Here is a 27,023-nt window from a genome sequence, read left to right as displayed (position 1 = left end):
GAGTTGTCTGTACACTACTTTTTCCAACCTCAAGTAATCAGGAAAAGAATCATATTCTAGGCCAGCTTTTTTGCACGATCGTTTTGATCCTGGAAACATCAATGGGAACAAGATATCAGTTGCATTACGGAGTAAAACTTTTCTCCAAAGGGCTTTCGAATTTCGTTCAATTTAGTAAGATTGTAAAATCTGGGGATTGTGAAAAACGAATTTGATTAAAGAATGAAAATTGTGTTTTAAAAAATAGGTGTTTACTGGTTGTTCTAATGTTATTTTCGGTCGAGAAAGTACTACATGAAAGCTTTCTTCTTTCGACTTAAACTTGTAATGAGAGCTTGTAGTGAGAGCTAATGTAATAATTACAAAATCTTAATTTAATGACAGACAGTAATAAAAATTTTATTGTAGTAGGTTTTAGACTTTAATTTCTAAACTTTCTCTGTGCCTTTGAGCAACACAAACATTGAAGCACTAACAATGTTAAGACATCCTGTAAACTCTACCAGGGAGCTTTCCTTAAACATAACCGACTAAACGTCAGAAGAATTGCTCTCGAACGACTAGTGGGAGCTCTAATCAATTACAGCCTGCGTCAGTCGGGAGGCAAGGGGGAGGGGAGTCTAAATAGGACTAAGAAAATCAATAGTAGGCTTCAAATAACCACATTAGAGGTTAACATATACCACTATTAAGATTTAAAGTAAAAAATGACACCAGTTGACTTTTAGTTGCACTTTTCATTTGACTTTTAGCATTAAATTGCCGCCAATTGAGCTCGGCTGCTTGAAATTGTGATTGAAAGAGAAATTTAGATCACGCGAAACGCAAAAAGTCAAGAGCGTAAAAGTCACTCGAAAAGTCAAAAATTGTCAAGCGAAAATTTTGCATAGAAAAAGACACACGTTTACAATAATTGCTATGAACTTCGTTCAAGAGCAATTAATAAAAAATACAAAAGCAAACGCGCATCGTTAAAAAGGTTTCTGTTTATATATTATATTTTAAATATTATATTTTTGTTTACATATTATATAAGAATATATTATATTTACAAAAGTTTCAAGACATGAATAAGATTATTCAAAAAAAGTAATTTAAAAAACTTCAGGACTTTTGTAAAAGCCATTTCTGATAGCGGTGCTGGAAAAAGATCCTAATTAATTATAAAACACCCAAATTGCCAGATTTCCGAAAAATAGCCGCCGTTGATTCTCATAAAGATTGGGATTAAAAGAAGTGAAAATCTAATCAGAAAAAAATGATTACCTTTTTTCTCTCAACGTCATTTAATTATGTCTTCTCAGCAGTTTCGGTGAATCACATATTAGAAAATGATTTTAGGAAATTGCATCTCAACGCCTTTTAGGCAACTCAACGCCTAAAGAAGTCAAAAAGATTGCACACAAAATTTTGAACAAGCTGTGAACTAAGGTAAAGCAAAAAAAATACCGAATTAAAGAAAAAGGAGAGCTATTTTAGTCGGCTGAGAAGCTGAGACGGCTATTAATAAAATAAGAAACATGTTAATTTGAAAATGATAAAAATAGATTTCCAGAGTATATCATCATTGCAAAAGAATTCTATATTCTCTAGTAGACTTCACAGATTTGAGTAAAATAATTCTCTCTGAAAAATTGAATAATTTTGAGAACGACATTTCGTTTTGTCTTTCTTTTTAAACAACGGTTTCAAATGAGAATTAACTGCAAGATTCAGACCAAAACCTAAAAATACAGGCAAAATTTAAAAACATCCCATATTTTGTAATGTTTGAGATGACTGAAATCATAATTGGTTTCCGGACATACTTAGCTTTAGCTTAGCAGGCATAATGGGCAGTTTTATAATGTTGAATTACGTCTCAAACACGTGACTAAATTGCTTTACAAAATCTCCCCACTTATTGGGCGAGATCAACTGGTGGTTCAAATTCTCCCCTCTCTTTGGATGATATTGAATGAAACAATGGCTCCCCACTAGCTAGGCGAGTTGAAGTTTTCTAAATTAAAAGTTGCATCAAATACTTAGCATGGGTTACGCGCAAGTAGTATTGTATCACAATATATTACAATTGATTTTCGAGAGCCACTCTTGAATGCGTTATGGTTATAAGTTTTCTTTTATCATTTCAAGATTCGTTGTCAATTCTTTGTCCCACCGTAGAATCAGCAGCCTCAACAAAACATAAAGCGAATAAGGTTGGATGAATTGCTCTCGAACGACAGGCTTGGCAGTTTAATTTTGAGAGGATGTATCTTAGAATTTTCTTTAAAGGCGCAAAAGTCTGACCCAAGAGGGGGTTCGAACCGCGACATCCCAGATGGAAATCTCCGACCTTCACCACTTAGCTTTAACTACGTTCTTACTTTCTCGCTCACAATCGCACCTGATGTTAGCAAGCCTTAATTTCAGAATGAGAGCAATTTAGATCAAATAAAAATTAGGATGTAAAGAACATAGCTTTCAAACGGTCAAACAACAATTTCGCATTTCTCGACCAAAATCGCAAAAATGGTTCAGCAGCAGCTTCGCAGACAAAAGACAAAGACCTGTACAATAATTGTGTCAAAATTCGTTTGAAAGCAACTAACAATTGACAGAGGGTTTCTCTTACTCGTTGAAATAAAGTTTGCTGGATGGAAACGATAGTTGCTCAGAAAAAGTGTACCATTAGGAAGTCATAATTTTTCTGCTGTTTCTTACAAATATTTTTTTAATTTGCTCCGTAAAATTAAACTAGAAGCCATAAAACAAACAAAGAGCTCATCAAGAGCTTTGCTGTTTTTGATAAAATTATATAGGAATAGAAAAACGGCAAAGAAATTATTTCTGGTACTAAAATATGGCCAGTTTGGCGTTCAGCTTTGCACTACCTCGGTTATACATAGAATTTTATTGGCAAAAAGGTGACCACACTCATGCGCAAATAAGCCAGTCTTTACTATAATCAGAAAGAATCAATTTCTAACTGGCTCAGAGTTGGCTGATAGTGGTAATACCAAAATACTTATCTCGTAGTTCTAAATATTCGCTGTTTTTTACAGAGAACTTCAAACCCGCGAATCAATGGCAGTAACCTGATCTGATATCGCAAACGGAATAGATTCAAATTTTTTATCGTTCTCTTCCCATACCCCGGTATGTTTTCATAGCCAATTTAATAAATAATAATAATACTAATTTGTTTCTGCGTAACCGAAGCGTAGCAGTATTAGGCTTTTAGTATGCATTAATAGTACTCTGTTCTCAGCTGTCCTTTTTCTATTATACCCCACATCTCAGACCGTTCATATAGTCATAAATGCCATAAAATTTACACTATCAGACTATTTTACGTTGCAAAATTATAATCTTTACGAACTTACAATTTTGTGTTGCATCATAGCCGGTGTGATCAATTTCGCCAAGGACTGTCGCCTGCTAGTTGTAAAAATACCCTTTTCACTCGAAAATTCTCGGATTTGATCTATTTGTACGGAATCAACAATTGGGAAAGTTGGGGCGACGGCTTGCTGTGTGGGTGTTGCGCAAGAGGAGGGAGATGGCTCATTGTCCAGTTCCATCTCAAAAACTGAATCCTGATTTTTGTTGAGTGCATTTGAAGTTAGTGAAGACAGCTGAGACGATCCGATCACATCTAATATGTTTAACATTCATGCTCAAAAAAATTACCTCGTAGTAGATACTACACGCGGTTTATATTAATCAAAATTATATAAGATTATAAACGTCCACTCCACAAGGTTATAAGATACATAATTCTCTCAGGAAGCGATTATAAGATATTGCGTATAAAAGTTCCATGTCTGATCATCGACACTTGCTAGGTTCAAAAAAGTTAAACATACCCGGCAGATTGCCGGAAAATAGCCGCCGTTGATTCCAATAAGCATGATTGGGATTGAAAGAATAGAAGATATTGAAAAAAAAAATTTTGTACAAAAACATTTTTTAAGTCCGATTTATTTTGATGGCATTTCGTAGTTGAACATAACGTACTTCTGTTTCTTAGAGAGAGGCTACAGGGGCTACTATCAATACCAATAAGCATTAGAGATGGTAACTAAGATTTATAGGAACGACGTTCAAATAGCGGGCATCTAAATTTGGGCTTTATGGGTTTATCCCGTTTCTACTTCTGACTTCAATTTTTTATACTGACTCTGTTCATTTTGAATTGCTTTGCTGAGCAACTGATGTTCAAAATCACTTTTAGCAGAATGAGAGAAGAGAGAAACTAGCCTAGAGAAGTGAAAAAGATATCACGCAAAATGTTGAAAAAGCGGCAAAATGAGGTAAAGCGAAACATTTTTTTATTCGACGAAGTAAAAAACATAGCCGGAAGAATTCCGGAAACGACTCGAAGTAGAAATCTGACTATTCTCACTAATCAGACGCATCACCAGCATATTACCAATCGACAGACATTGTAACCAATTCACAAAGAAAAGACTGGAGAAGTGGAAACTTGACAAAGAACAAAAGCAAAAAATAATATTCTAAAAATCCAAACAAAATTCTCTACAAAAAGATAACATCCAGCTTCCCATCCATAACTCATAGAAATCAATTAGTTATATATTTGGCTAGATCAATCGCCCACCTAGTACTTGCAGAGAAACATTAAACAACAAATTAAAAAAAGACCAAGAAAAACTCTTTAACGATTTAGAGTTTTGTATAATTTGTTTAACTGAAAACTGCCCTGCTAAGCCTTCAAGTGCAAATTCATAAAATCAACACCTACAAAAATGCTCCTTATTGAGAAAAAGTTACCAACAAAAAAACATTAAATTGGAAGAAATAGGCAAAAAACTTAGAAAAAATACAAAAAGTGGCCAAAATTTGCTCTGATTTACTCGATTTTCTTTAACAAAAACAACTCAAAATTAATATCAATCAAAATGAGAGACATCCAAAAGAGCTACAACAACTGAATTCCACTAGAAAACTCCCCAAATGCTATCAAAGGTTGAGGAAGAATAGAAACGACATTTAAAACGAAATTGAACAAAAAAAAACGAGAAAACGTAAGGTGTTTAAATTTTACAAGAAAAAATAAATATTAAATTTTACAAGAAAAAATAAATTTTTTAAAAATTTTACAAGAAAAAATAAAGCCAAATAAAGTTACTTTGAGCAAATAGAGCAATGAAATGCTCGCGAAATAATGGGCAAGTCATAACAAGCTAAAAAAATTGTCAACGATTGAAAAACAACGAAAAAGCAAAAAAATTTTAAAAAGTGGTTAAAAAATACTCTATTTTTCTGTCATTTTTCTTCAGAAAAAAATGTTTTATACCAACAAAATTGTAATCAATTTACATCCCTGATATTCTCTGAGTAACGAGCTTCTATGCAAATTGCACTTAAAGCAGTAAAACAAAACAAAAGGCCAAAATACATTAAATTTCGTCGAAAAATCAGCAAAACTGATCAAAAACCTCCAATTTTGCATAAAACTCAAATTAACTACTTGAAATCTTCAATTCCTATCAGAACGAGCTCAAATCCAATACAGTATCATAATCAGACCTCAAACAAGAAAAATTGCAAAAAAAAAGCTGCTTTTAAAAGCCGCACGCGAACAAAAAAATTTCGCTCGCTCAGAGAAAATTTTTTCACTCATCAATTTCTCGCTCTCTCAAAAACAGCGGTATGAACAAAAAACCACTCTCTTTTCGCTCCGCTCTTCACTTTTGTTCAGCAACCAAATCACTTCAAATTTTTTCACGCGTTTCATTTCCCGCTTAAAAATTCACTCCAATAAAATTGATTTAAAAAAAGGACTTCTCCAAAACTCCTCTTCGAGTCGTAAAAAAAAATAGGAGCGCTATAATAGCCTGCTGAGAAGATGAGGGCGGCTATTAATAAGTAATCGGGTGAGCATAAACTTGGTGTCTCCGTTGTTCTTTCTGTAAAAACTAGGCGTAAAACAGCTTTTTTGCTCCACTTACTACTCCGACTTGAACAAACTCACCTCTCAACTTTAAAATCGAACATCAACAAAGTGTGTGAAAAATATTAGAATGCAGAAGGCATCCGGGAACAATTCGTAGAGTGGTTGATGAACGAAAAGAACTAGCATTTCAAATGACTAGTATCAACGAGAAAAAAAACAATCCTTAGATCAATTCTTTTTCCCGGCCCTAAGCGACCTATCCCAATTACTATAATGAGCATGAATATGTATGCCTGTGGTTGTTGAGGTACTTTGATTGTAGGATGGTGTTTTGATGAATGGCACTGAAGTTGTAGTTGAGGTGTTTGTTACAGTTGACAAGACAGAAGAACTGGTGTGACTGTTGCTCCTCTTAGTGAAGTCTGGATGGAAAGAGTCATCTGTCACTCTTATCACTGATAGAGATCGCTTCTTTCTCCGCTTTCTCTTTCTAAACATGAATTCGACAATATAATTCATTTAGACAATATAATAACGTTTTAGTTTTGTTTGATTAGATGGAGAACTACAATCAATTACCCTAATTGAGGATTGTGATATATTCTGTCCCTCTTGATGCTTATTCCCCAAAGTTGCCATTTGTGCACAAATTACGTACGGCATGTGTAAAGTTACCGAGTTCATTTATATTTGTATCGCCCAACCTATAATTTTATTTCATAAATTCATTCAGGAAGTCATTAATTTCATTCATTTTCATAAATCATCCCATGATTGATTTCATTGCTATATTATTTTAGCTTGGATTTTCCGGTTTCAAACCACAATTTGTATGCGAATTGCGCAAAAGTTTTACGATAGAAATCTTGATAAAAAGTTTTCATCAAAATCGCTCAAATGTTATAGTATAAAAGTTAAGACTAAAATTTGGGAAATTTAAAGTATTAATACAACTTGTCATGGTATGCAACACTAAGGCCGAAGAGCATTAACAGTATGCATGTTCATTTTGAATGTATCGTTGTAATACGTTACTACGAGCATAAGATCATAAATAAAAAAATTATAAGACCCTTGAGGTGGCACATCATATACTTTTTTCTCGTCCAAATAATTTTTATTTATTGTTTAATTTGATTGCTTGATTTCAAATGCACATTCACAATCATCTCAATTTTGTTGTTGTGCCTCTCGCATTTCCCCTTGAGCTATGTTTGGCTTAGACAGTACTTAGACGAAAATTGGGACTTTCCTTGAAGGCCCGATTTTGTTAAGTTGTAACGAATTCCAAATTGATTGAACAACTCTGGTTCGGACTCCAATTAAGCTAACCTGTTTGGTAGGAATCCATCGGCATCTGGCACTTGAGTTGGTATATTTTTGTGTTGTATTTGCTGTGGTCGAGGCGTCTGGGTTGATGGTGGTTCTCTTTGGTCCGAAGGTATCAAATCCCTTTCATTATTTGGTGAGTACTCTTCTTCCTGTACATTATCGACTTCCGAGTCTGCCTCTGCTACAGCCAACTCTTCCATTTCCTCAAACTCACTAACCTGCAATAACCCCGTCAAATTGCAACTTAAGGAAATACATCAACCGGTTGTTAGATAGCCCATTAAAGATGATATTGATGCTAAGCCCAACTGGTTTCGAGAAAATGTTTGCACATCGTTTACTTTTTGCACAAATGACGGTACTTCGGCCAATTTCAGAGGAGAGCTCCAAAATACTTAATAATTCTCAACAAGTCTTAACTACTGCGCTGTACTAAGCTTACCAATTCTAAGGGTATTCAAAAACAGGTGAAAATAAGCAACTACAAAAATGATAAGACAGCAAAAATCAGACATTTGTCAAGGGCAAGATCCAAAAGTTCTCAATTCTGCTTCGCTCCTATCCGTGAAATTTATGCGGCTCGAATTTAATTATGCACTTTTGCATAGCACTTAACTATGTGAAGCTACCACGTGTTATTGCTAGGAGTAAAATATTGATGTCTATAAGCTTAGGATCCGAAACTGAAGAGAACCAAACTGCTACTTCTCAACCAAATAAAACCTCCGAGCTTGACAGCCCTATTAACAATCTTGTTTCCACTTACTATGTCGTCACTTTGACTGCCCAATTCCTCCTCGTCTTCCGTGGTGTCCTCTTGATACAATAAATCATCATCCTCGTCTTCGGCCTGATTGTCGTTACAACAGAACAGAGCCTCTCCATTTTCTCCAACTATCATTTTCAGACTCCGACACAGCTTTTCATTGATCTTGATCTATAAAAACACAGCTGATTGCCAGAAAATAGCTGTAATAGCTTCGTGTCAAAATTCCAGGAAAAAAATTGGAACAAATCAGATTTTAAGAGAAGAAAGAAAATTTTAAGTTTTTAATAATAGGCATTAGATCATATTTTGAGTCAGAAAATTTTTCAATAACATCAGTTGATTCCACAAGCTCTTAAATAACCTTCATTTTTAGAGGGAGGTATCCGCAGTTGACCATAACTCCTTCAATTAAAGCAAGCAAAGGTCATTTTGAAACCAGAAAGTTTTTTGAAAGTGAGGAGTTAAAACATAGCTGGCAGATTGCCGGAAAATAGCCGCCGTTGATGCGCTTGATGCACATCGGGATTGGAACAGAGAAGGGGGAAAAAGAGATGAATTGACCGATATTCTAGTTTTTTCAGTCCCAAAAAGTGTTCTTCTAATTCGGCGTGCAGTTTCAGTTGGATTCTAAATCTATACTTAATTCAGCTTCTAAACTGAAAGCTAATAAACTTAGTACCAATGTCAGCTAGCAAACACTCTAATGAACTTTGATAACCTAATTCTCAATGGCTTAAAGACAGGGCTTTATCGGTTTATCCCGTCTCTTTTGATGTTGCTCTTTTGACCTTGACTGTATTCACTACCTTGCGTAATTCATTGAGTGAATGGATTTAAAAAACATTCAGCTGAAAAATTGGGAGAGGTAAGTCAGAAGTCAAACGTGAAAATCGTGACTAATGTAAAACGTGATCAAAAGAAAATGCAAAATTAAAAAAAAATAGCAGGACAAGTCCTGAATTAAAACCAACGATCTATTTTAGCGTTGACGTGAGAAAAACAAGAAAAGCTTTGACGTGTTCAATGTCCAACGATAACAATTAGTTTGACACCATTGAGATTAATCAATTTTACCACAAGAATAAAAAACAAGCAAGACAAAAATCAGATCTATAAAGATATGGTCAAAGATTTTAAAGATATGGTCAAAAAGAAAAAACTTCTAAGTCTTCTAAGAGCTCATGCCACCAATTAAATTCAATTGTTTCTCATTATCAACCGATGAAACCTGTCAAAAATGAGGTTAAGTGATAAGACATCAATAACTTCAGTAAATATTTAGAAAACTCAAAAACTCAAAAATAGTTTTTTAAAAACGCGCAGCGTATAAGTCAAAGAAATCAAGGGCTATGAATTGAAAAGACTTTGAACACAAAGAAAAGATTTTTTAAGAAACCAATGAAAACAGTCAAAAATGAGACAGATATAAGATGAAAAAGTTAACAACAAAAACTCAGCTTCGAACAAAAATAATTTACCTCACTAAAAAACCCTATAATCAAATTATGAGGCCTGTTATTAATGATAGTAAGCAGTAAGACAACAAAATTACAAAAGTACGACAAAAACTCATTAAAAATAACTCATAATTTTTGAGAAAACGTAGGGTCAAGATATTAACTCGGACCATTAATAAGATTCTTTTGCGGCTCATTATCAACTAATGCGACCTTTCATTGATGATACTAAGTGATAAGACAACAGAATAGTTTTTGAAAGTGGGCAAAATAAATATTCCTTAACGTTTTTTGACAAAAATGTTTAGGTCATAAAAAGTTTCAGCTGCTCCTTGATGAATTATAGCAATTTCAAATTGGTGCAATTAGAACACATTATATCATACTAATAGCACTCAAGGAAAAGAAACTAAAAATACAAATGTCAAATTGATGCAAGTGAAAAAAACTCTTTTTTTAAAAAACACCAATTTCTGTCTCCACATTAGTAGTTTGAAAAAAATCACGCCTTAAATCTACTCTAATTTTTTCTCATTTAATTATACTTCAGCGTGACTAAAATCGCCACTCTAAAATGACTTCTCACTGACGAGAAAAAGACAAAAAAACGTGAACAGATCTTAAAAAAAGACAGCACACCAATAAAATCCAAATCCTTTGGATTGTAAAAGGTAGTGTCACGCCCCTATTTCGTGCCTCATAGTTACGTGATCATTTTCCTTCAAATATCCATGTAAAGTGCTATAATTTAATTCACATTCAGATAGATCTCAAGGCCATATCTAGCCAGTATTTTTATCTAGGCCTGTAACCCATTATTTATGTTTACAAAAACAACCGCAGATTGACAGTTTACTGATAAACAAATTAAGTACCTAAAAGCCTCAATATTTACCTTTTTGAGTTCGCTAAAGATGAACTCGCATGTTTGGTAAATAGCTTTGTGAGAAACTATGTACTTGGAGAAGTAAATATTCTGATAAAGTAGGTGCTAATAAGGAAATTGTATATGTACTTAACAAACATCAAGAGACGTACAAAAGCCGGAAAATGCCCAACTTGTAGATCAGAAAACATTTCCGAAGGACCAATACAACTCGATGTACAGCCCAGCGGAACCCACGATCAACAGAACACCAGAGAATCAGCCTGACAATCAGTTGGTAATAAAACTCGACAATAATCTTGAAACTTTTTATTTCTATCTCTGAAACTTTATTATAATTTCTATTAAAATAATTAAAGATTGAACTGGAAAATCTTTATAAAACGCTTAGAGTTATAACAGGCTTCTGTAAAGTAAAAAATACACCGGAAAAACGACTAAAAAAGGCAACTAGTGGATATATCACGCATTCAAACCGCTAAATAAAAGGCTATTACTAGCTAACTTTACTCAAAATATATCTGCTAAAAATCGCACTATGAAACATTCATAATAAGTCTTTGTACAATGCCAATTATTCAAGTTAATTACACCGAATATTAACCTCACTAATACCACGAGGAATACGCTAAAAGTAAGTGCGTAACAAGAGATTGCCTAAAAACAGGGTTGAGAAGCTGACGGCGTCTACTATTCATGAAAAACCAAAAATTATTCACACGAGTAGACAAACAATTTCCCTCAATAAACTTAGAAAATGAAGCCGAACCTACATGAATGAATGAACAAAACGTACAATTGACGAGAGGAAGACGTCATGATCGTAAAAAAATCTGGACTACAAAATGAAAAGCACAGCCGGGTGACTACGGCGTCATCGTGAAATAAAAATGACTATGGTACAACTGTTTACTTAATGGAATAGGCATATTTACTAAATTGATTACTTTAATAATTATTTTCCAAAAAAAACTGGATGTATTCTGTTTCAACCCCCCTGTTTTTCATGAACCCCGACTACAATTTACATATTTATATATATCACGTTATGTAAAATAGCACGTGCGCCTTGGAGTCGTCACAGTTAGTTGCCCACTAATCTTGGGGGATGAAACAGAATAGATTCAAAATTTCAATAGAAAAACGAAAGAAATGGCCAAAGTTGCGGCTCCAAAGAAATTACGTGCCATCCTACAATAAATTTGCTTTTAGTGCAAAAGACGACTAGTACAAGTTAAAATATTTTTTACAAAAAGCTAAGTCCAAAAAATTATTCCATGAGACCTTTAAATACTGTTTTTTCGGGTGAATAAACCACCTTACACCGAACAGAAAAAATAAGGCAAAAAGTGAAAAATTAACTTATTTATTTCACTGAAAACACTAAAAATACCTTTAGGACAGTTCTTAACAAAAGTTTGAACAAGAAAGCATATTCCCAAAAGCGAAAACTGAACAGGAAATATGCAGCAAATTTCAAAATCAGACAAAAACAGTGAAGAAGTTGGCTTAAATTAATCAATTGAAAAACTAACTCGATACCATAAAAGGACGTCAAAATGCATAAATTAAAAAAAATTGCATCCGAAAGTAGAAAAGTTGTTATAAGAGCTTTTAGAAGTACAATTACTGTTTAACATAATTGACAAAAATTACTTGAGCCGAAAGAGTTTGAACTAAAAACTGCTTTAAAAAGCTGCACCTGAAAAGATAAAAAACAATCAAGCAAGGAATTTAACAGAGCACGTTACATATTAAAAACTTAGATTTTATTCCCTATTCCTGTGACAAGATATGCAACAAATTAGTTAATTTCCATTAACTAATAAAGATTATCTAAAAGTTTCTCCGAAATCCTAGAGCAAACTCAGTGAACTAACACTAAAGAGAAATGACCTTCTGAAAAACATTTCAGTTGCTGAAAGAAATCCAGTGATCACAAAAATCTTCTACGGGACAACTAATTGAAAAAAAAACAATCAAAGGAATTCTGAACTGACTCGAAAAAAAGGTGACCTGAATCTCAGCTTTAGGCTATTTAAACAAGATATTTACTTTATTAAGCGCCGATGAAACTCGTCACCTCTAAGCTACAACAGGCAAATAAATTTCTTAATCATGAAAAACCAAAGAGTATTCACACAAGTGGACAAACAATCCCCTCAAAAAGTGTTGAAAATGACGTCGAAATTACATAAAGAATGAACAAAACGTACAATTGACGAGAGGAAGACGTCATATGGTCGTAAAAAAATCTGGACACCGAGTGAAAACCTCAGCCGGGTGACTATGGCGTCAACTTGAAATAAAAATGACCATGGTACAATTATTTACTTAATGGAATAGGCATATTTACTAAATTAATTTAGCTACTTTATTAATCAATTTCCAAAAAAACTGGATGTATTCTGTTTCAACCCCCCCTGTTTTTCATGAACCCCGACTACAATTTACATATTTATATATATCACGTTATGTAAAATAGCACGTGAGCCTTGGAGTCGTCAAAGTTAGTTGCCCACTAATCTTGGGGGGATGAAACAGAATAGATTCAAAATTTCAATAAAAAAACGAAAGAAATGGCCAAAGTTGCGGCTCCAAAGAAATTACGTGCCATCCTACAATAAATTTGCTTTTAGTGCTAAAGACGACTAGTACAAGTTAAAATATTCTCTACAAAAAGCTAAGTCCAAAAAATTATCCCATGAGACCTTTAAATACTGTTTTTTCGGGTGAATAAACCACCTTACACCGAACAGAAAAAATAAGGCAAAAAGTGAAAAATTAACTTATTTATTTCACTGAAAACACTAAAAATACCTTTAGGCCAGTTCTTAACAAAAGTTTGAACAAGAAAGCTTATTCCCAAAAGCGAAAACTGAACAGGAAATATGCAGCAAATTTCAAAATCAGACAAAAACAGTGAAGAAGTTGGCTTAAATTAATCAATTGAAAAACTAACCCGATACCATAAAAGGACGTCAAAATGCATAAATTAAAAAAAAATTGCATCCGAAAGTAGAAAAGTTGTTATAAGAGCTTTTAGAAGTACAATTACTGTTTAACATAATTGACAAAAATTACTTGGGCCGAAAGAGTTTGAACTAAAAACTGCTTTAAAAAGCTGCACCTGAAATGATAAAAACGATCAAGCAAGGAATTTAACAGAGCACGTTGAATATTAAAAACTTAAGAGATTTTATTCCCTATTCCTGTGACAAGGTATTCAACAAAATAATTTCCATTAACTATTAAAGATTATCAAAAGTATTTGCCTAAATGCTAGAGCAAATTCAGTGAACTAACACTAAAGAGAATTGACCATCTGAAAAACATTTCAGTTGCTGAAGGAAATCCAGTGATCACAAAAATCTTCTACGGGACAACTAATTGAAAAAAAAACAATCAAAGGAATTCTGAACTGACTCGAAAAAAAGGTGACCTGAATCTCAGCTTTAGGCTATTTAAACAAGATATTTACTTTATTAAGCGCCGATGAAACTCGAGTGTCACCTCTAAGCTACAACAACCAAATAAATTTCTTAATCATGAAAAACCAAAGAGTATTCACACAAGTGGACAAACAATCCCCTCAAAAAGTGTTGAAAATGACGTCGAAATTACATAAAGAATGAACAAAACGTACAATTGACGAGAGGAAGACGTCATATGGTCGTAAAAAAATCTGGACTACGAAATGAAAAGCACAGCCGGGTAACTACGGCGTCATCTTGAAATAAAAATGACCATGGTACAATTATTTACTTAATGGAATAGGCACATTTACGAAATTAAATTAGCTACTTTATTAATAAATTTCCAAAAAAAATTGGATGTATTCTGTTTAACCCCCCCCCCTCCCCTGTTTTTCATGACACCCGACTAAAATTTACGTATTTATATCACGTTATTAATTAAAAAAAGCACGAGCGCCTGGGAGTTGTAAAAGTTATACGCCCACTAAGCTGGGGGGGGGGGGGTGAAACAGAATAGATTCGAAATTTTAATATAAAAACTAAAGAAAAAGCAAAATTTGATACTATTTTCCCAAAAATTCTGCATACGTTGCGGCTCCAAACAAATTACGTGAAATCCTACAATAAATTTGCTTTTAGTGCAAAAGACGACTAGTACAAGTTAAAATATCCCTACAAACAGCTATGTCTCAAAAAATTATCCCAGGAGACCTTTAAATATTGTTTTTGTTTGGTGAATAAACCACCTAAAACCGAACAGAAAAAATAATTAAGGCAAAAAAACAAACAAACTTGTTTTATTTATTTTACTAAAAACCCTGAAAAAACCCATAGGACAGTTCTTAACAAAAATTTGAACAAGGAAACTTATTCCCCAAAAACTGCACAGGAAATTTGCAGCAAATTTCAAAATCAGAAAAAAAATCAGTGAAGAAGTTAGCTTAAAATAATCAATTAAAAAAACTAACCCGATACCATAAAAAGGATCAAAAACGTAAAAAACGCATACATTAAAAAAGTTGCATCTGAAAGTCGAATAGTTGTTATAAATGCTTTTAGATGTACAATTACTGGTTAACATAATTGAAAAACTTCTTGGGCCGAAAAAGTTAGAACTAAAAACTGCTTTAAAAGGCTGCACCTGAAAAGACAAAAACGACCAAGCAAGGAAAATAACAGAGCACATTACATATTAACAAAAGTTTGCACAAGAAAGCTTATTCCCAAAAGCAAAAACTGAACAGGAAATACGCAGCAAATTTCAAAATCAGACAAAAACCGTGAAGAAGTTGGCTTAAATTAATCAATTAAAAAACTAACCCGATACCATAAAAAGGATAAAAAGCCTAAAAAACGCATACATTAAAAAAATTGCATCTGAAAGTCGAATAGTTGTTATAAATGCTTTTAGAAGTACAATTACTGGTTAACATAATTGAAAAAAAACTTCTTTGGCCGAAAAAGTTAGAACTAAAAACTGCTTTAAAAAGCTGCACCTGAAAAGACAAAAACGATCAAGCAAGGAAAATAACAGAGCACATTACATATTAACAAAAGTCTGAACAAGAAAGCTTATTCCCAAAAGCAAAAACTGAACAGGAAATATGCAACAAATTTCAAAATCAGACAAAAACCGTGAAGAAGTTGGCTTAAATTAATCAATTAAAAAACTAACCCGATACCATAAAAAGCATAAAATGCGTAAAAAACGCATACATTAAAAAAAAATTGCATCTGAAAGTCGAATAGTTGTTATAAAAGCTTTTAGAAGTACAATTACTGGTTAACATAATTGACAAAAATTACTTGGGCCGAAAGAGTTTGAACTAAAAACTGCTTTAAAAAGCTGCACCTGAAAAGATAAAAAACAATCAAGCAAGGAATTTAACAGAGCACGTTACATATTAAAAACTTAGATTTTATTCCCTATTCCTGTGACAAGATATGCAACAAAATAGTTAATTTCCATTAACTAATAAAGATTATCTAAAAGGTTCTCCTAAATCCTAGAGCAAATTCAGTGAACTAACACTAAAGAAAAATGACCTTCTGAAAAACATTTCAGTTGCGGAAAGGAAATCCAATGATCGGAATAATCTTCTACGGGACAACCAATTGTAAAAAAAAACAATCAAACGAATCCTGAACTGACTCGAAATGAAACGTGACCTGAATCTCAGCTTTAGGCTATTTAAACAAGATATTTACTTTATTAAGCGCCGATGAAACTCGAGTGTCACCTCTAAGCTACAACAGCCAAATAAATTTCTTAATCATGCAAAAACCAAAAAGTATTCACACAAGTGGACAAACAATTCCCCTCAATAAGAATTGAAAATGACGACGAAATTACATAAAGAATGAAAAAAACGTACAATTGACGAGAGGAAGACGTCATATGGTCGTAAAAAATTCTGGACACCGAATGAAAACCAAAGCCGGGTGACTACGGCGTCATCTTGAAATAAAAATGACCATGGTACAATTATTTACTTAATGGAATAGGCACATTTACGAAATTAAATTATCTACTTTATTAATAAATTTCCAAAAAAATTGGGTGTATTCTGTTTCACCCCCCCTGTTTTTCATGACACCCGACTACAATTAACATAATTATATATATCACATTATTATTTAAAAATAGCACGAGCGCCTGGGAGTCGTAAAAGTTATACGCCCACTAAGCTGTGGTGGAGGGGTGAAACAGAATAGATTAGAAATTTTAATAGAAAAACTAAAGAAAAAGCAAAATTTCATACTATTTTCCCAAAAATTCTGCATACGTTGCGGCTCCAAACAAATTACGTGAAATCCTACAATAAATTTGCTTTTAGTGCAAAAGACGACTAGCACAAGTTAAAATATCCTTACAAACAGCTACGTCTAAAAAAATTATCCTATGAGACCTTTAAATATTGTTTTTGTTTGGTGAATAAACCACCTAACACCGAACAGAAAAAATAATTAAGGCAAAAAGTCAAACAAACTTAATTTATTTATTTCACTGAAAACCCTGAAATTACCCAAAGGACAGTTCTTAACAAAAATTTGAACAAGGAAACTTATTTCCCAAAAGCAAAAACTGCACAGGAAATTTGCAGCAAATTTCAAAATCAGAAAAAAACAGTGAAGAAGTTGGCTTAAATCAATAAATTAAAAAACTAATTCGATACCATAAAAAGGATAAAAAGCGTAAAAAGCGCATACATTAAAAAAATTGCATCTGAAAGTCGAATAGTTGTTATAAAAGCTTTTAGAAGTACAATTACTGGTTAACATAATTGACAAAAATTACTTGGGCCGAAAGAGTTTGAACTAAAAACTGCTTTAAAAAGCTGCACCTGAAAAGATAAAAAACAATCAAGCAAGGAATTTAACAGAGCACGTTACATATTAAAAACTTAGATTTTATTCCCTATTCCTGTGACAAGATATGCAACAAAATAGTTAATTTCCATTAACTAATAAAGATTATCTAAAAGGTTCTCCTAAATCCTAGAGCAAATTCAGTGAACTAACGCTAAAGAAAAATGACCTTCTGAAAAACATTTCAGTTGCGGAAAGGAAATCCAATGATCGGAATAATCTTCTACGGGACAACCAATTGTAAAAAAAAAACAATCAAACGAATCCTGAACTGACTCGAAATGAAACGTGACCTGAATCTCAGCTTTAGGCTATTTAAACAAGATATTTACTTTATTAAGCGCCGATGAAACTCGAGTGTCACCTCTAAGCTACAACAGCCAAATAAATTTCTTAATCATGCAAAAACCAAAAAGTATTCACACAAGTGGACAAACAATTCCCCTCAATAAGAATTGAAAATGACGACGAAATTACATAAAGAATGAAAAAAACGTACAATTGACGAGAGGAAGACGTCATATGGTCGTAAAAAATTCTGGACACCGAATGAAAACCAAAGCCGGGTGACTACGGCGTCATCTTGAAATAAAAATGACCATGGTACAATTATTTACTTAATGGAATAGGCACATTTACGAAATTAAATTATCTACTTTATTAATAAATTTCCAAAAAAAAATTGGATGTATTCTGTTTCACCCCCCCCTGTTTTTCATGACACCCGACTAAAATTTACGTATTTATATCACGTTATTATTTAAAAATAGCACGAGCGCCTGGGAGTCGTAAAAGTTATACGCCCACTAAGCTGGGGGGGGGTGAAACAGAATAGATTCGAAATTTTAATAGAAAAACTCAAGAAAAAGCAAAATTTGATACTATTTTCCCAAAAATTCTGCATACGTTGCGGCTCCAAACAAATTACGTGAAATCCTACAATAAGTTTGCTTTTAGTGCAAAAGACGACTAGTACAAGTTAAAATATCCCTACAAACAGCTATGTCTAAAAAAATTATCCCATGAGACCTTTAAATATTGTTTTTGTTTGGTGAATAAACCACCTAAAACCGAACAGAAAAAATAATTAAGGCAAAAAGTCAAACAAACTTGTTCTATTTATTTTACTGAAAACCCTGAAAATACCCATAGGACAGTTCTTAACAAAAATTTGAACAAGGAAACTTATTCCCCAAAAACTGCACAGGAAATTTGCAGCAAATTTCAAAATCAGAAAAAAAAATCAGTGAAGAAGTTGGCTTAAAATAATCAATTAAAAAAACTAACCCGATACCATAAAAAGGATAAAAAACGTAAAAAACGCATACATTAAAAAAATTGCATCTGAAAGTCGAATAGTTGTCATAAATGCTTTTAGAAGTACAATTACTGGTTAACATAATTGAAAAAAACTTCTTGGGCCGAAAAAGTTAAAACTAAAAACTGCTTTAAAAAGCTGCACCTGAAAAGACAAAAACAATCAAGCAAGGAAAATAACAGAGCACATTACATATTAACAAAAGTTTGAACAAGAAAGCTTATTCCCAAAAGCAAAAACTGAACAGGAAATATGCAGCAAATTTCAAAATCAGACAAAAACCGTGAAGATGTTGGCTTAAATTAATCAATTAAAAAACTAACCCGATACCATAAAAAAGAATAAAAAGCCTAAAAAATGCATACATTAAAAAAATTGCATCTGAAAGTCAAATAGTTGTTATAAAAGCTTTTAGAAGTACAATTACTGGTTAACATAATTGACAAAAAATTACTTGGGCCGAATGAGTTTGAACTAAAAACTGCTTTAAAAAGCTGCACCTGAAAAGATAAAAAACATTCAAGCAAGGAATTTAACAGAGCACGTTACATATTAAAAACTTAGATTTTATTCCCTATTCCAGTGACAAGATATGCAACAAAATAGTTAATTTCCATTAACTAATAAAGATTATCTAAAAGGTTCTCCTAAATCCTAGAGCAAATTCAGTGAACTAACACTAAAGAGAAATGACCTTCTGAAAAACATTTCAGTTGCGGAAAGGAAATCCAATGATCGGAATAATCTTCTACGGGACAACCAATTGTAAAAAAAACAATCAAACGAATCATGAACTGACTCGAAATGAAACGTGACCTGAATCTCAGCTTTAGGCTATTTAAACAAGATATTTACTTTATTAAGCGCCGATGAAACTCGAGTGTCACCTCTAAGCTACAACAGCCAAATAAATTTCTTAATCATGCAAAAACCAAAAAGTATTCACACAAGTGGACAAACAATTCCCCTCAATAAGAGATGAAAATGACGACGAAATTGATAAAGAATGAACAAAACGTACAATTGACGAGAGGAAGACGTCATATGGTCGTAAAAAAATCTGGACACCGAATGAAAACCACAGCCGGGTGACTATGGCGTCAACTTGAAATAAAAATGACCATGGTACAATTATTTACTTAATGGAATAGGCATATTTACTAAATTAATTTAGCTACTTTATTAATCAATTTCCAAAAAAATTGGGTGTATTCTGTTTCACCCCCCCTGTTTTTCATGACACCCGACTACAATTAACATAATTATATATATCACATTATTATTTAAAAATAGCACGAGCGCCTGGGAGTCGTAAAAGTTATACGCCCACTAAGCTGTGGTGGAGGGGTGAAACAGAATAGATTAGAAATTTTAATAGAAAAACTAAAGAAAAAGCAAAATTTCATACTATTTTCCCAAAAATTCTGCATACGTTGCGGCTCCAAACAAATTACGTGAAATCCTACAATAAATTTGCTTTTAGTGCAAAAGACGACTAGCACAAGTTAAAATATCCTTACAAACAGCTACGTCTAAAAAAATTATCCTATGAGACCTTTAAATATTGTTTTTGTTTGGTGAATAAACCACCTAACACCGAACAGAAAAAATAATTAAGGCAAAAAGTCAAACAAACTTAATTTATTTATTTCACTGAAAACCCTGAAATTACCCAAAGGACAGTTCTTAACAAAAATTTGAACAAGGAAACTTATTTCCCAAAAGCAAAAACTGCACAGGAAATTTGCAGCAAATTTCAAAATCAGAAAAAAACAGTGAAGAAGTTGGCTTAAATCAATAAATTAAAAAACTAATTCGATACCATAAAAAGGATAAAAAGCGTAAAAAGCGCATACATTAAAAAAATTGCATCTGAAAGTCGAATAGTTGTTATAAAAGCTTTTAGAAGTACAATTACTGGTTAACATAATTGACAAAAATTACTTGGGCCGAATGAGTTTGAACTAAAAACTGCTTTAAAAAGCTGCACCTGAAAAGATAAAAAACAATCAAGCAAGGAATTTAACAGAGCACGTTACATATTAAAAACTTAGATTTTATTCCCTATTCCTGTGACAAGATATGCAACAAATTAGTTAATTTCCATTAACTAATAAAGATTATCTAAAAGTTTCTCCGAAATCCTAGAGCAAACTCAGTGAACTAACACTAAAGAGAAATGACCTTCTGAAAAACATTTCAGTTGCTGAAAGGAAATCCAATGATCGGAATAATCTTCTACGGGACGACCAATTGAAAAAAAAACAATCAAACGAATCCTGAACTGACTCGAAATGAAACGTGACCTGAATCTCAGCTTTAGGCTATTTAAACAAGATATTTACTTTATTAAGCGCCGATGAAACTCGAGTGTCGCCTTTAAGCTACAACAGCCAAATAAAGTTCTTAGCTATCAATTGACTTAGAACAATGCAAAATTGCAAAATAGATATATCTTAAATTTATTTAACACGAAAAACGGCCTATATTATTATAACCAATAGGTGGACATAACATAGCTGCGATAGCCTCTAGACGTGTAGTCTAAAAAGGAAAAGGAAACAAAAAAGCTGAGGAGTTTTTATACAAATTCTTGCGATGTCGATGTCCTTTAATTTAAGTTGAGCAAAAATCCGTTGAGATAAAAGTCTTTTTAGAGAGTAAAATAAGTCACAAAAAACCAACAAAAACTATTCACGTAAACAAAAAGACGGCCTAGAAAGTGCTAAATGACGTCACACAGGCCATTCAATAAAAAATTGCAAGAAACAATGAATACAAGCTGGTTTGACCGAGCGTGACATCGTAACAAAAGCCTACGAAATCGACAAAAATCGATAACACCACTATTAACTCCTGCTCAGCAATCGCTATCACAACTTTTAAAAATCAAGTTTATAAAAAATTCAGAAAAAAAGAATGAGGCCTTAGAATTTTCTAGATTAAGTGCCCTCAAATTAATTCGAAAAGCCTATATTTTTAAATTGGAATTATAAAGTGGCAGTGAGTCATGTGGGCTAAAAAATAAAACGCTTGACTCAAAAGCTCATACAGCATCCACTAGAATACCTTTATAAATGTGTCTCTTAAAAACGTAGGTAAGTAATTTCGAAACATAAGTTTATATTAAATTTTCCGTAAAAACGAAAAAAATATCAATTTCTGTTCAGTAAAACGGCCGAGTTCTTAACATACTTAAATGTGTTTTGGATAAAATCTGAGATCAGCGAACAAATAATTTTACCCTCCCATGAAAAAAAAATGAAAGAACTCTTTGATTTAATTCACATCAATTCATAAAAAAGCAAAATATTCTTTGGTCTAAAAAATCAGTTTTAAATAAAAACCGCTGGCTTTCATTTAAAAAATGAATTTCATTTAAGTAACTTATACAAGTAAGAAAACGTTGCACTACATATATTTAGCAAACATCGAAAAACGATGAACCCGACCGGACAAGCAAAATCCAACGTCCCAATGAATAAAAAACAGCGTATAAAATTCAAAATCACATCAAAAAATAGTTTGATTTTCACCACAGCCAACAAAAATATGGTTTGTGTCAACAAGGCAATAAAAGCTGCAAAAAACGGAGAAAATAACTGATTGAAGTAAAGAAAAGTGACCTCAAACCTGATAACTATTTTCACAAAAATCTTTAATTGCGACGCAATTAAAGTTAGATTAAATTTTCAATCAAAATTTTGATTAGATTTTTTTTGCAAATGCTGCTTAACACTGAGACAGAAACTATTTAGAGACGAAAAGGATCCTGTTAACAACACAACACAACCTGTTAACTTTTTCGCCAAAAAAAATCTATTTGACATCCCAATAGACATTGTGATTCTGCTTCTTTTTAACCGTTGACTGCCAACACGATATACAACGCGCTAAACAAAACGAACCCATGAAACGCAAAAGAATCGAAATTCGATGAAACAATATGATTATTTGTTTAGATCAAAAATGGTCCATCAAACATTCAAATAAGTAAAAAAAAACCCATAGCTCAGTTCGAAATAAACACATTTACTGACAAACACTGTCCGGAAAAGCACAAAAAGAGCAAAAATTAATTGCCGAAAATTTAACAATAGCTAACAAATATGTAATAAAAGTTTTGCGACAAATCAGCTGAAATACGGTACCAATCAAACAAAAAGGTAATTAAAACCCTTAAAAAACTTGTCACCAAAATGTTCTGCAAACTGTAAAAATTCGAAAAATATAATCACTTAAAACGTATTAGACGCTACAAGAGCCTTGAATTGCATCAGAAAGTTCAGTACAGGTAAAAATAAATTACGTGGAAGCAAGAAAAAAGCAATTTGTCCTTAAAAGGTTAACTAAAGAATGCTTCGAAAAGGCTAAAATATTAGCGCTTCGAACTATTTCTCGCTCTATCTCGAAAATAAGTAAAAAACATTCTCAGCTTTGAGCTCTTGCTCCGCAGGTTAGCGTAAACACTTGTTGTCACAAGAAATTAACCTTTACGTCCTGTTTCACTGATGCTCGAACTCGCAGATAGCCGGAACATTTCCCGAAAACACTCGAAGAGCAATCTCTGCGAAACAAACTACCACTTAAGAAATTACTACCCACTAAAACCTCTCATGGGAAACAAAAACAATATTTTAAGTCAATTCACTCAAAAATAAGTCTAAAAACTGAAGTCTTAAAAATTACTTGAACTCAGTAGTTAACAATTTGAAGTTAAAAATTTTATATTACAAGGGAACAAAAACTCAAAGAAATTTACCTTTCAGCAAATAAGGGCATTGAAATGCTCCTCAAACAATAGTCCAGCGATAAAAGGATTAAAAATGTCTAACATTAGAAAAAAAACGGAAAACTGCTTGACAAAATCAGAGATATATTTCAAAATTTCACGATTTCTTTGTCATATTTCTCAACGAAAAATGTTTTAATTCAATCAAACTAAAATCACTTGGATTTTTAAAACTCCTTACGCAAAAAGCGTTGCTTCAAAATCTACTTAAGGGAGTAAAACTGAACAATGGGCAAAAATTGAAAAAATTCGCCTATAAATCACCAAAACATCTGGAAAACATTAAAATTAACATGAAACAAATATTAGTTAACAGAAACTTTCAAAACCTATATCAAAACAAGCCCATAAATATTACAATACTATATAAAAGCTCAATCACAAAATATTTCGCTCGCTTCGAGAAATTTTTTCATCCCTCAATTTTGCACTCTGAAAAAAAGTGTTGTGAACAAAAAACGGCTATCATTTCCCTCAACTCTTCAAATTGGTTCAGCACCCAAATCAATCCAAAATTTTTCACGCGTTTCAATTCCTGCTACAAAATTCACTCTAATAAAACGGATTTAAAAACATACCCAGAAGAATTACAGAAATGACTAGAAAAAAAGAAAAAAAACTAATGAAATTTATGAAAAAAAGTTCTGTGTAAAGCCTTAAGGGAATCCATAAGAGGCTAAGCAACTAGTCTACGACTATAGAAAAATCGAAAGAAGAGCTGCAAAAAATCAAGATAAATTTTTTTTTTCATATTAGTCATCAAAAAGTGTAATCACTTGGTACATAAAATGTAAGTGGTTTTGAAAGTAAAACGTGTTTTGAAAGTAAAGGTTTTGAAAAGCCGTACGTGAAATTTTCCTTGCTCAGAGAAAAAATTTTCCTTGCTTAGAGAAATTTGCTTGCTTTTCTTCACCCCTCAATTTTGCGCTCACCCAAATTACTCTTTAAATTTTCACTCGCTTCATCTGCTTCAACATTTACTCCAATATAAGTGATTAACAAAGACACCTCTCCCATACTCCTTTTCGAGTCAGAAAAAAGGAAGATCACAACAATACCCCTTCTGGTAGTTAAAACTACGATGAAACCAGTAATTGCCTCGCTACCGCATTGCAGCCAGTTAGAAAACTTTGAAAAATTTAAGTGCAGACAAGATAAGCATTAAAAATTGTTGAGAAGGCCAGCACTAAGAAATTGAACGGAAATTTTAAATAGTTAAGCTAGCAACTAAAAACTGAACATTTCCTTGAAATTTTGGAACAAAGTTTGAAATATCTCAAGCACACGGAAATTTAAAAACCAATGATCGAAATGAAAATACCGTCAAAGAGCTTTAATACTCCTATCACCCACAATTGATCGTCACTTTACAAATCGACACATTCAACAAAAACCTGACCCAACGTGCATTAGAAGTCTAGTTTAGTTTGAACGTCTGTATTGACCATTTGTTAGATTAAAAACAACTGCTACAATTGGCCATTTAACGTTACTTTCAATATTAACAATATTGATTTAGGTGAAAATTGGCTGTTTGTTAAAATATTACTGCTAAATTAATCGACAGAACTTGAGATAAAAAAGATTTTGTTTGATGATAACTTATAACGATTTCTGAAAGAATTACCTCAACGTCTGGCGTGCTGAGAGACGCATATGGCACCTGGAACTTGCCGAATCGGACATGAAATGGGGAACAGCTAAAAGATCCATCAGGCTGCTTCACAATCACAATGTCAATCGCCCCGGACAGGGTTGCTGGATTCAGTTGATTGTATAGTCTGGCTAACGGCTTCAGCACAGACATTGCTCAATTTCGAACTCCCCGGTTTGAATTTCTGTCAAAGCAATCGTTGTTCACGTTAACGCTGTTCCGTGCCTCAACAACTTGCTGTTTTATTACGAATTGAAAGAACTTCTCAGAAACGCTATCTAGTTAGAAGATGAACTCTCATAACCTCCCAGATATCTGATTTGTTTGGAAAACTGAATTAGAAAGACGACAGCCGGGATAAACTGAGCCTGTCTGTCCAAACCACAACAACATGAGAGATTCCCAAGTTTGGGAATGTTGAAATGATTTGCAAACAGCCGGTAAGAATAATACTAATCCAACAGTAGACCACAAACTAGTGTAACACTACGATAAAAGCTAGAATTGCACGTAATCACAGTAAACCTTGTTTGACGAGCCGTAAGCACCAATATTGTGAGGATAAAGATAAGTTATTAATAGTTACCATTATTATAACTTCATAAGAATCGGATAACTGAACGATTCCAGGTCTATAAGCACCTAATCGTTGTAGCACAGATCAGTCGAACGAAATAACATCAAAGGCAAATAACAGAACGCTTTGCCACACCTCTCTGTATCATTATTGCAAATGGTTGTATCTCAAAATCCTTCATTTAGAGAATTTGAACTTCAGGTTTTCTGCATTATAGAAATCGCAGAATATAACTAAACCACATAACCATCACACGATGACCTGATCGACATGGAATGCAAGTTACGAAAGATTCATCATTCACGATAAGCAATTTTAGTGACGTCACTCGTTTCAAACTGGCAACACGCATCATATTAAAGGCCACCGATAGTTTAAGCTAAACATTGATGCAATTCTATACTTAGCACCGATTATAATAGATTAATTATTACATTATATTACGTCACAAACACAGGTAACAGTTGAAAACATAATAAACATGAATCTGAAAAGAAGTAAGGTTGCAGGACAGTCATAGGTAGTCTATCAATCACAAGGTATACAAAAACCAACTTCACCGCAGACGAAAACCGCCACGGCTTCGGAAATTTTGTTATTATTCGCAGGTTTTCATCGAGGAGAGTACTATTTTCAAATTAGAAATTTATATGACTGAGAACATGAGATCACGAAATGATGATTTTTCTCTGTAGCCTCTTAGTTGTAGCTTGCGCCGCTGGTTTTCCTTAAGAAGCAAGAGAAAGACGGAAAAGTAGCAGTTTGGCTTTTTATTTAGTATTATGCTGTATAGTAACTGTTTTACATAAAAGTTTACTGAAAAATCGATAGATGAAAAATAAGCATTAACACCAGCCTACAGCCTTGTATTGATTTTGGATGAGACATTATCCTCAGAAAAGCCAAGATTTCCGACATTTGTTTGCCATCAGCTAAGCACAACATTGCGATACTAAGTCTCTGTTTCAATTTGAAAGACTTTTTTTTGTTTCAACGATAGTAGTGTACACTACATACCACATACTGTTCTTCTGATTTTTAGCTACCGTCACTCAGAGACACTACAGTATTTAAACCCGAAGGAGTTATCTGCTGAAATGGATTTCACATTAGGACGAATATGTACCAAGGTAACATATTTGTCATTGAGAAGCTAAATATTGGTGATAAATCGGTTTTTGAGATACTTCTTCACCAACTGGCTCGTTTTCAAAAACTGTTTATCAATTGTTTATTGTGCATATTATTTGCCTCCCCCAGACGCACATGCCATATTTTTACATAATGAATTACTATGCAATGACTCCTGCTCTTCAAGTGAGGGTGCATGACGTACTGGGGGGGGGGGGGGGGGCACAAACGGAGCAGATCCCACCTATGCTTAAGACGGACCGTGCCATAAAGAAACCCAGAAATCTTTTCCTAGGTTGCAAATTCCTCTAATTCAGCAGAAAAGCTTAAAAACAAAACCTAGCCGGCATATTGACTGAA

At 33.2% G+C, this 27,023-nt stretch overlaps 1 protein-coding gene across 1 annotated transcript in view; it reads right to left on the bottom strand.

The window, feature by feature from the left end:
* LOC142353254 (phosphatidate phosphatase LPIN1-like) overlaps positions 1 to 26,038 on the bottom strand; it is a 61,768-nt gene extending 35,730 nt beyond the window's left edge. The window contains exons 1-5 of the mRNA XM_075405487.1: positions 24,929 to 26,038; positions 8,001 to 8,171; positions 7,235 to 7,452; positions 6,196 to 6,392; positions 3,366 to 3,637 (exon numbers count right to left, since the gene is read on the bottom strand). Coding sequence (XP_075261602.1) covers positions 3,366 to 3,637; positions 6,196 to 6,392; positions 7,235 to 7,452; positions 8,001 to 8,171; positions 24,929 to 25,108 — 1,038 coding nt within the window. The 5' untranslated portion in view covers positions 25,109 to 26,038. The remainder of the gene's footprint in view (positions 1 to 3,365; positions 3,638 to 6,195; positions 6,393 to 7,234; positions 7,453 to 8,000; positions 8,172 to 24,928) is intronic.
* Between the last annotated feature and the right edge of the window lie 985 nt (positions 26,039 to 27,023).

The sequence above is a fragment of the Convolutriloba macropyga genome, chromosome 14 (assembly GCF_964194025.1).
Source record: "Convolutriloba macropyga chromosome 14, txConMacr16.3, whole genome shotgun sequence".
NCBI lineage: Eukaryota > Metazoa > Xenacoelomorpha > Acoela > Convolutidae > Convolutriloba > Convolutriloba macropyga.
The sequence above is the reverse complement of the archived record's forward strand: the minus strand, read 5'-3'. Positions and strand labels throughout refer to the sequence as shown.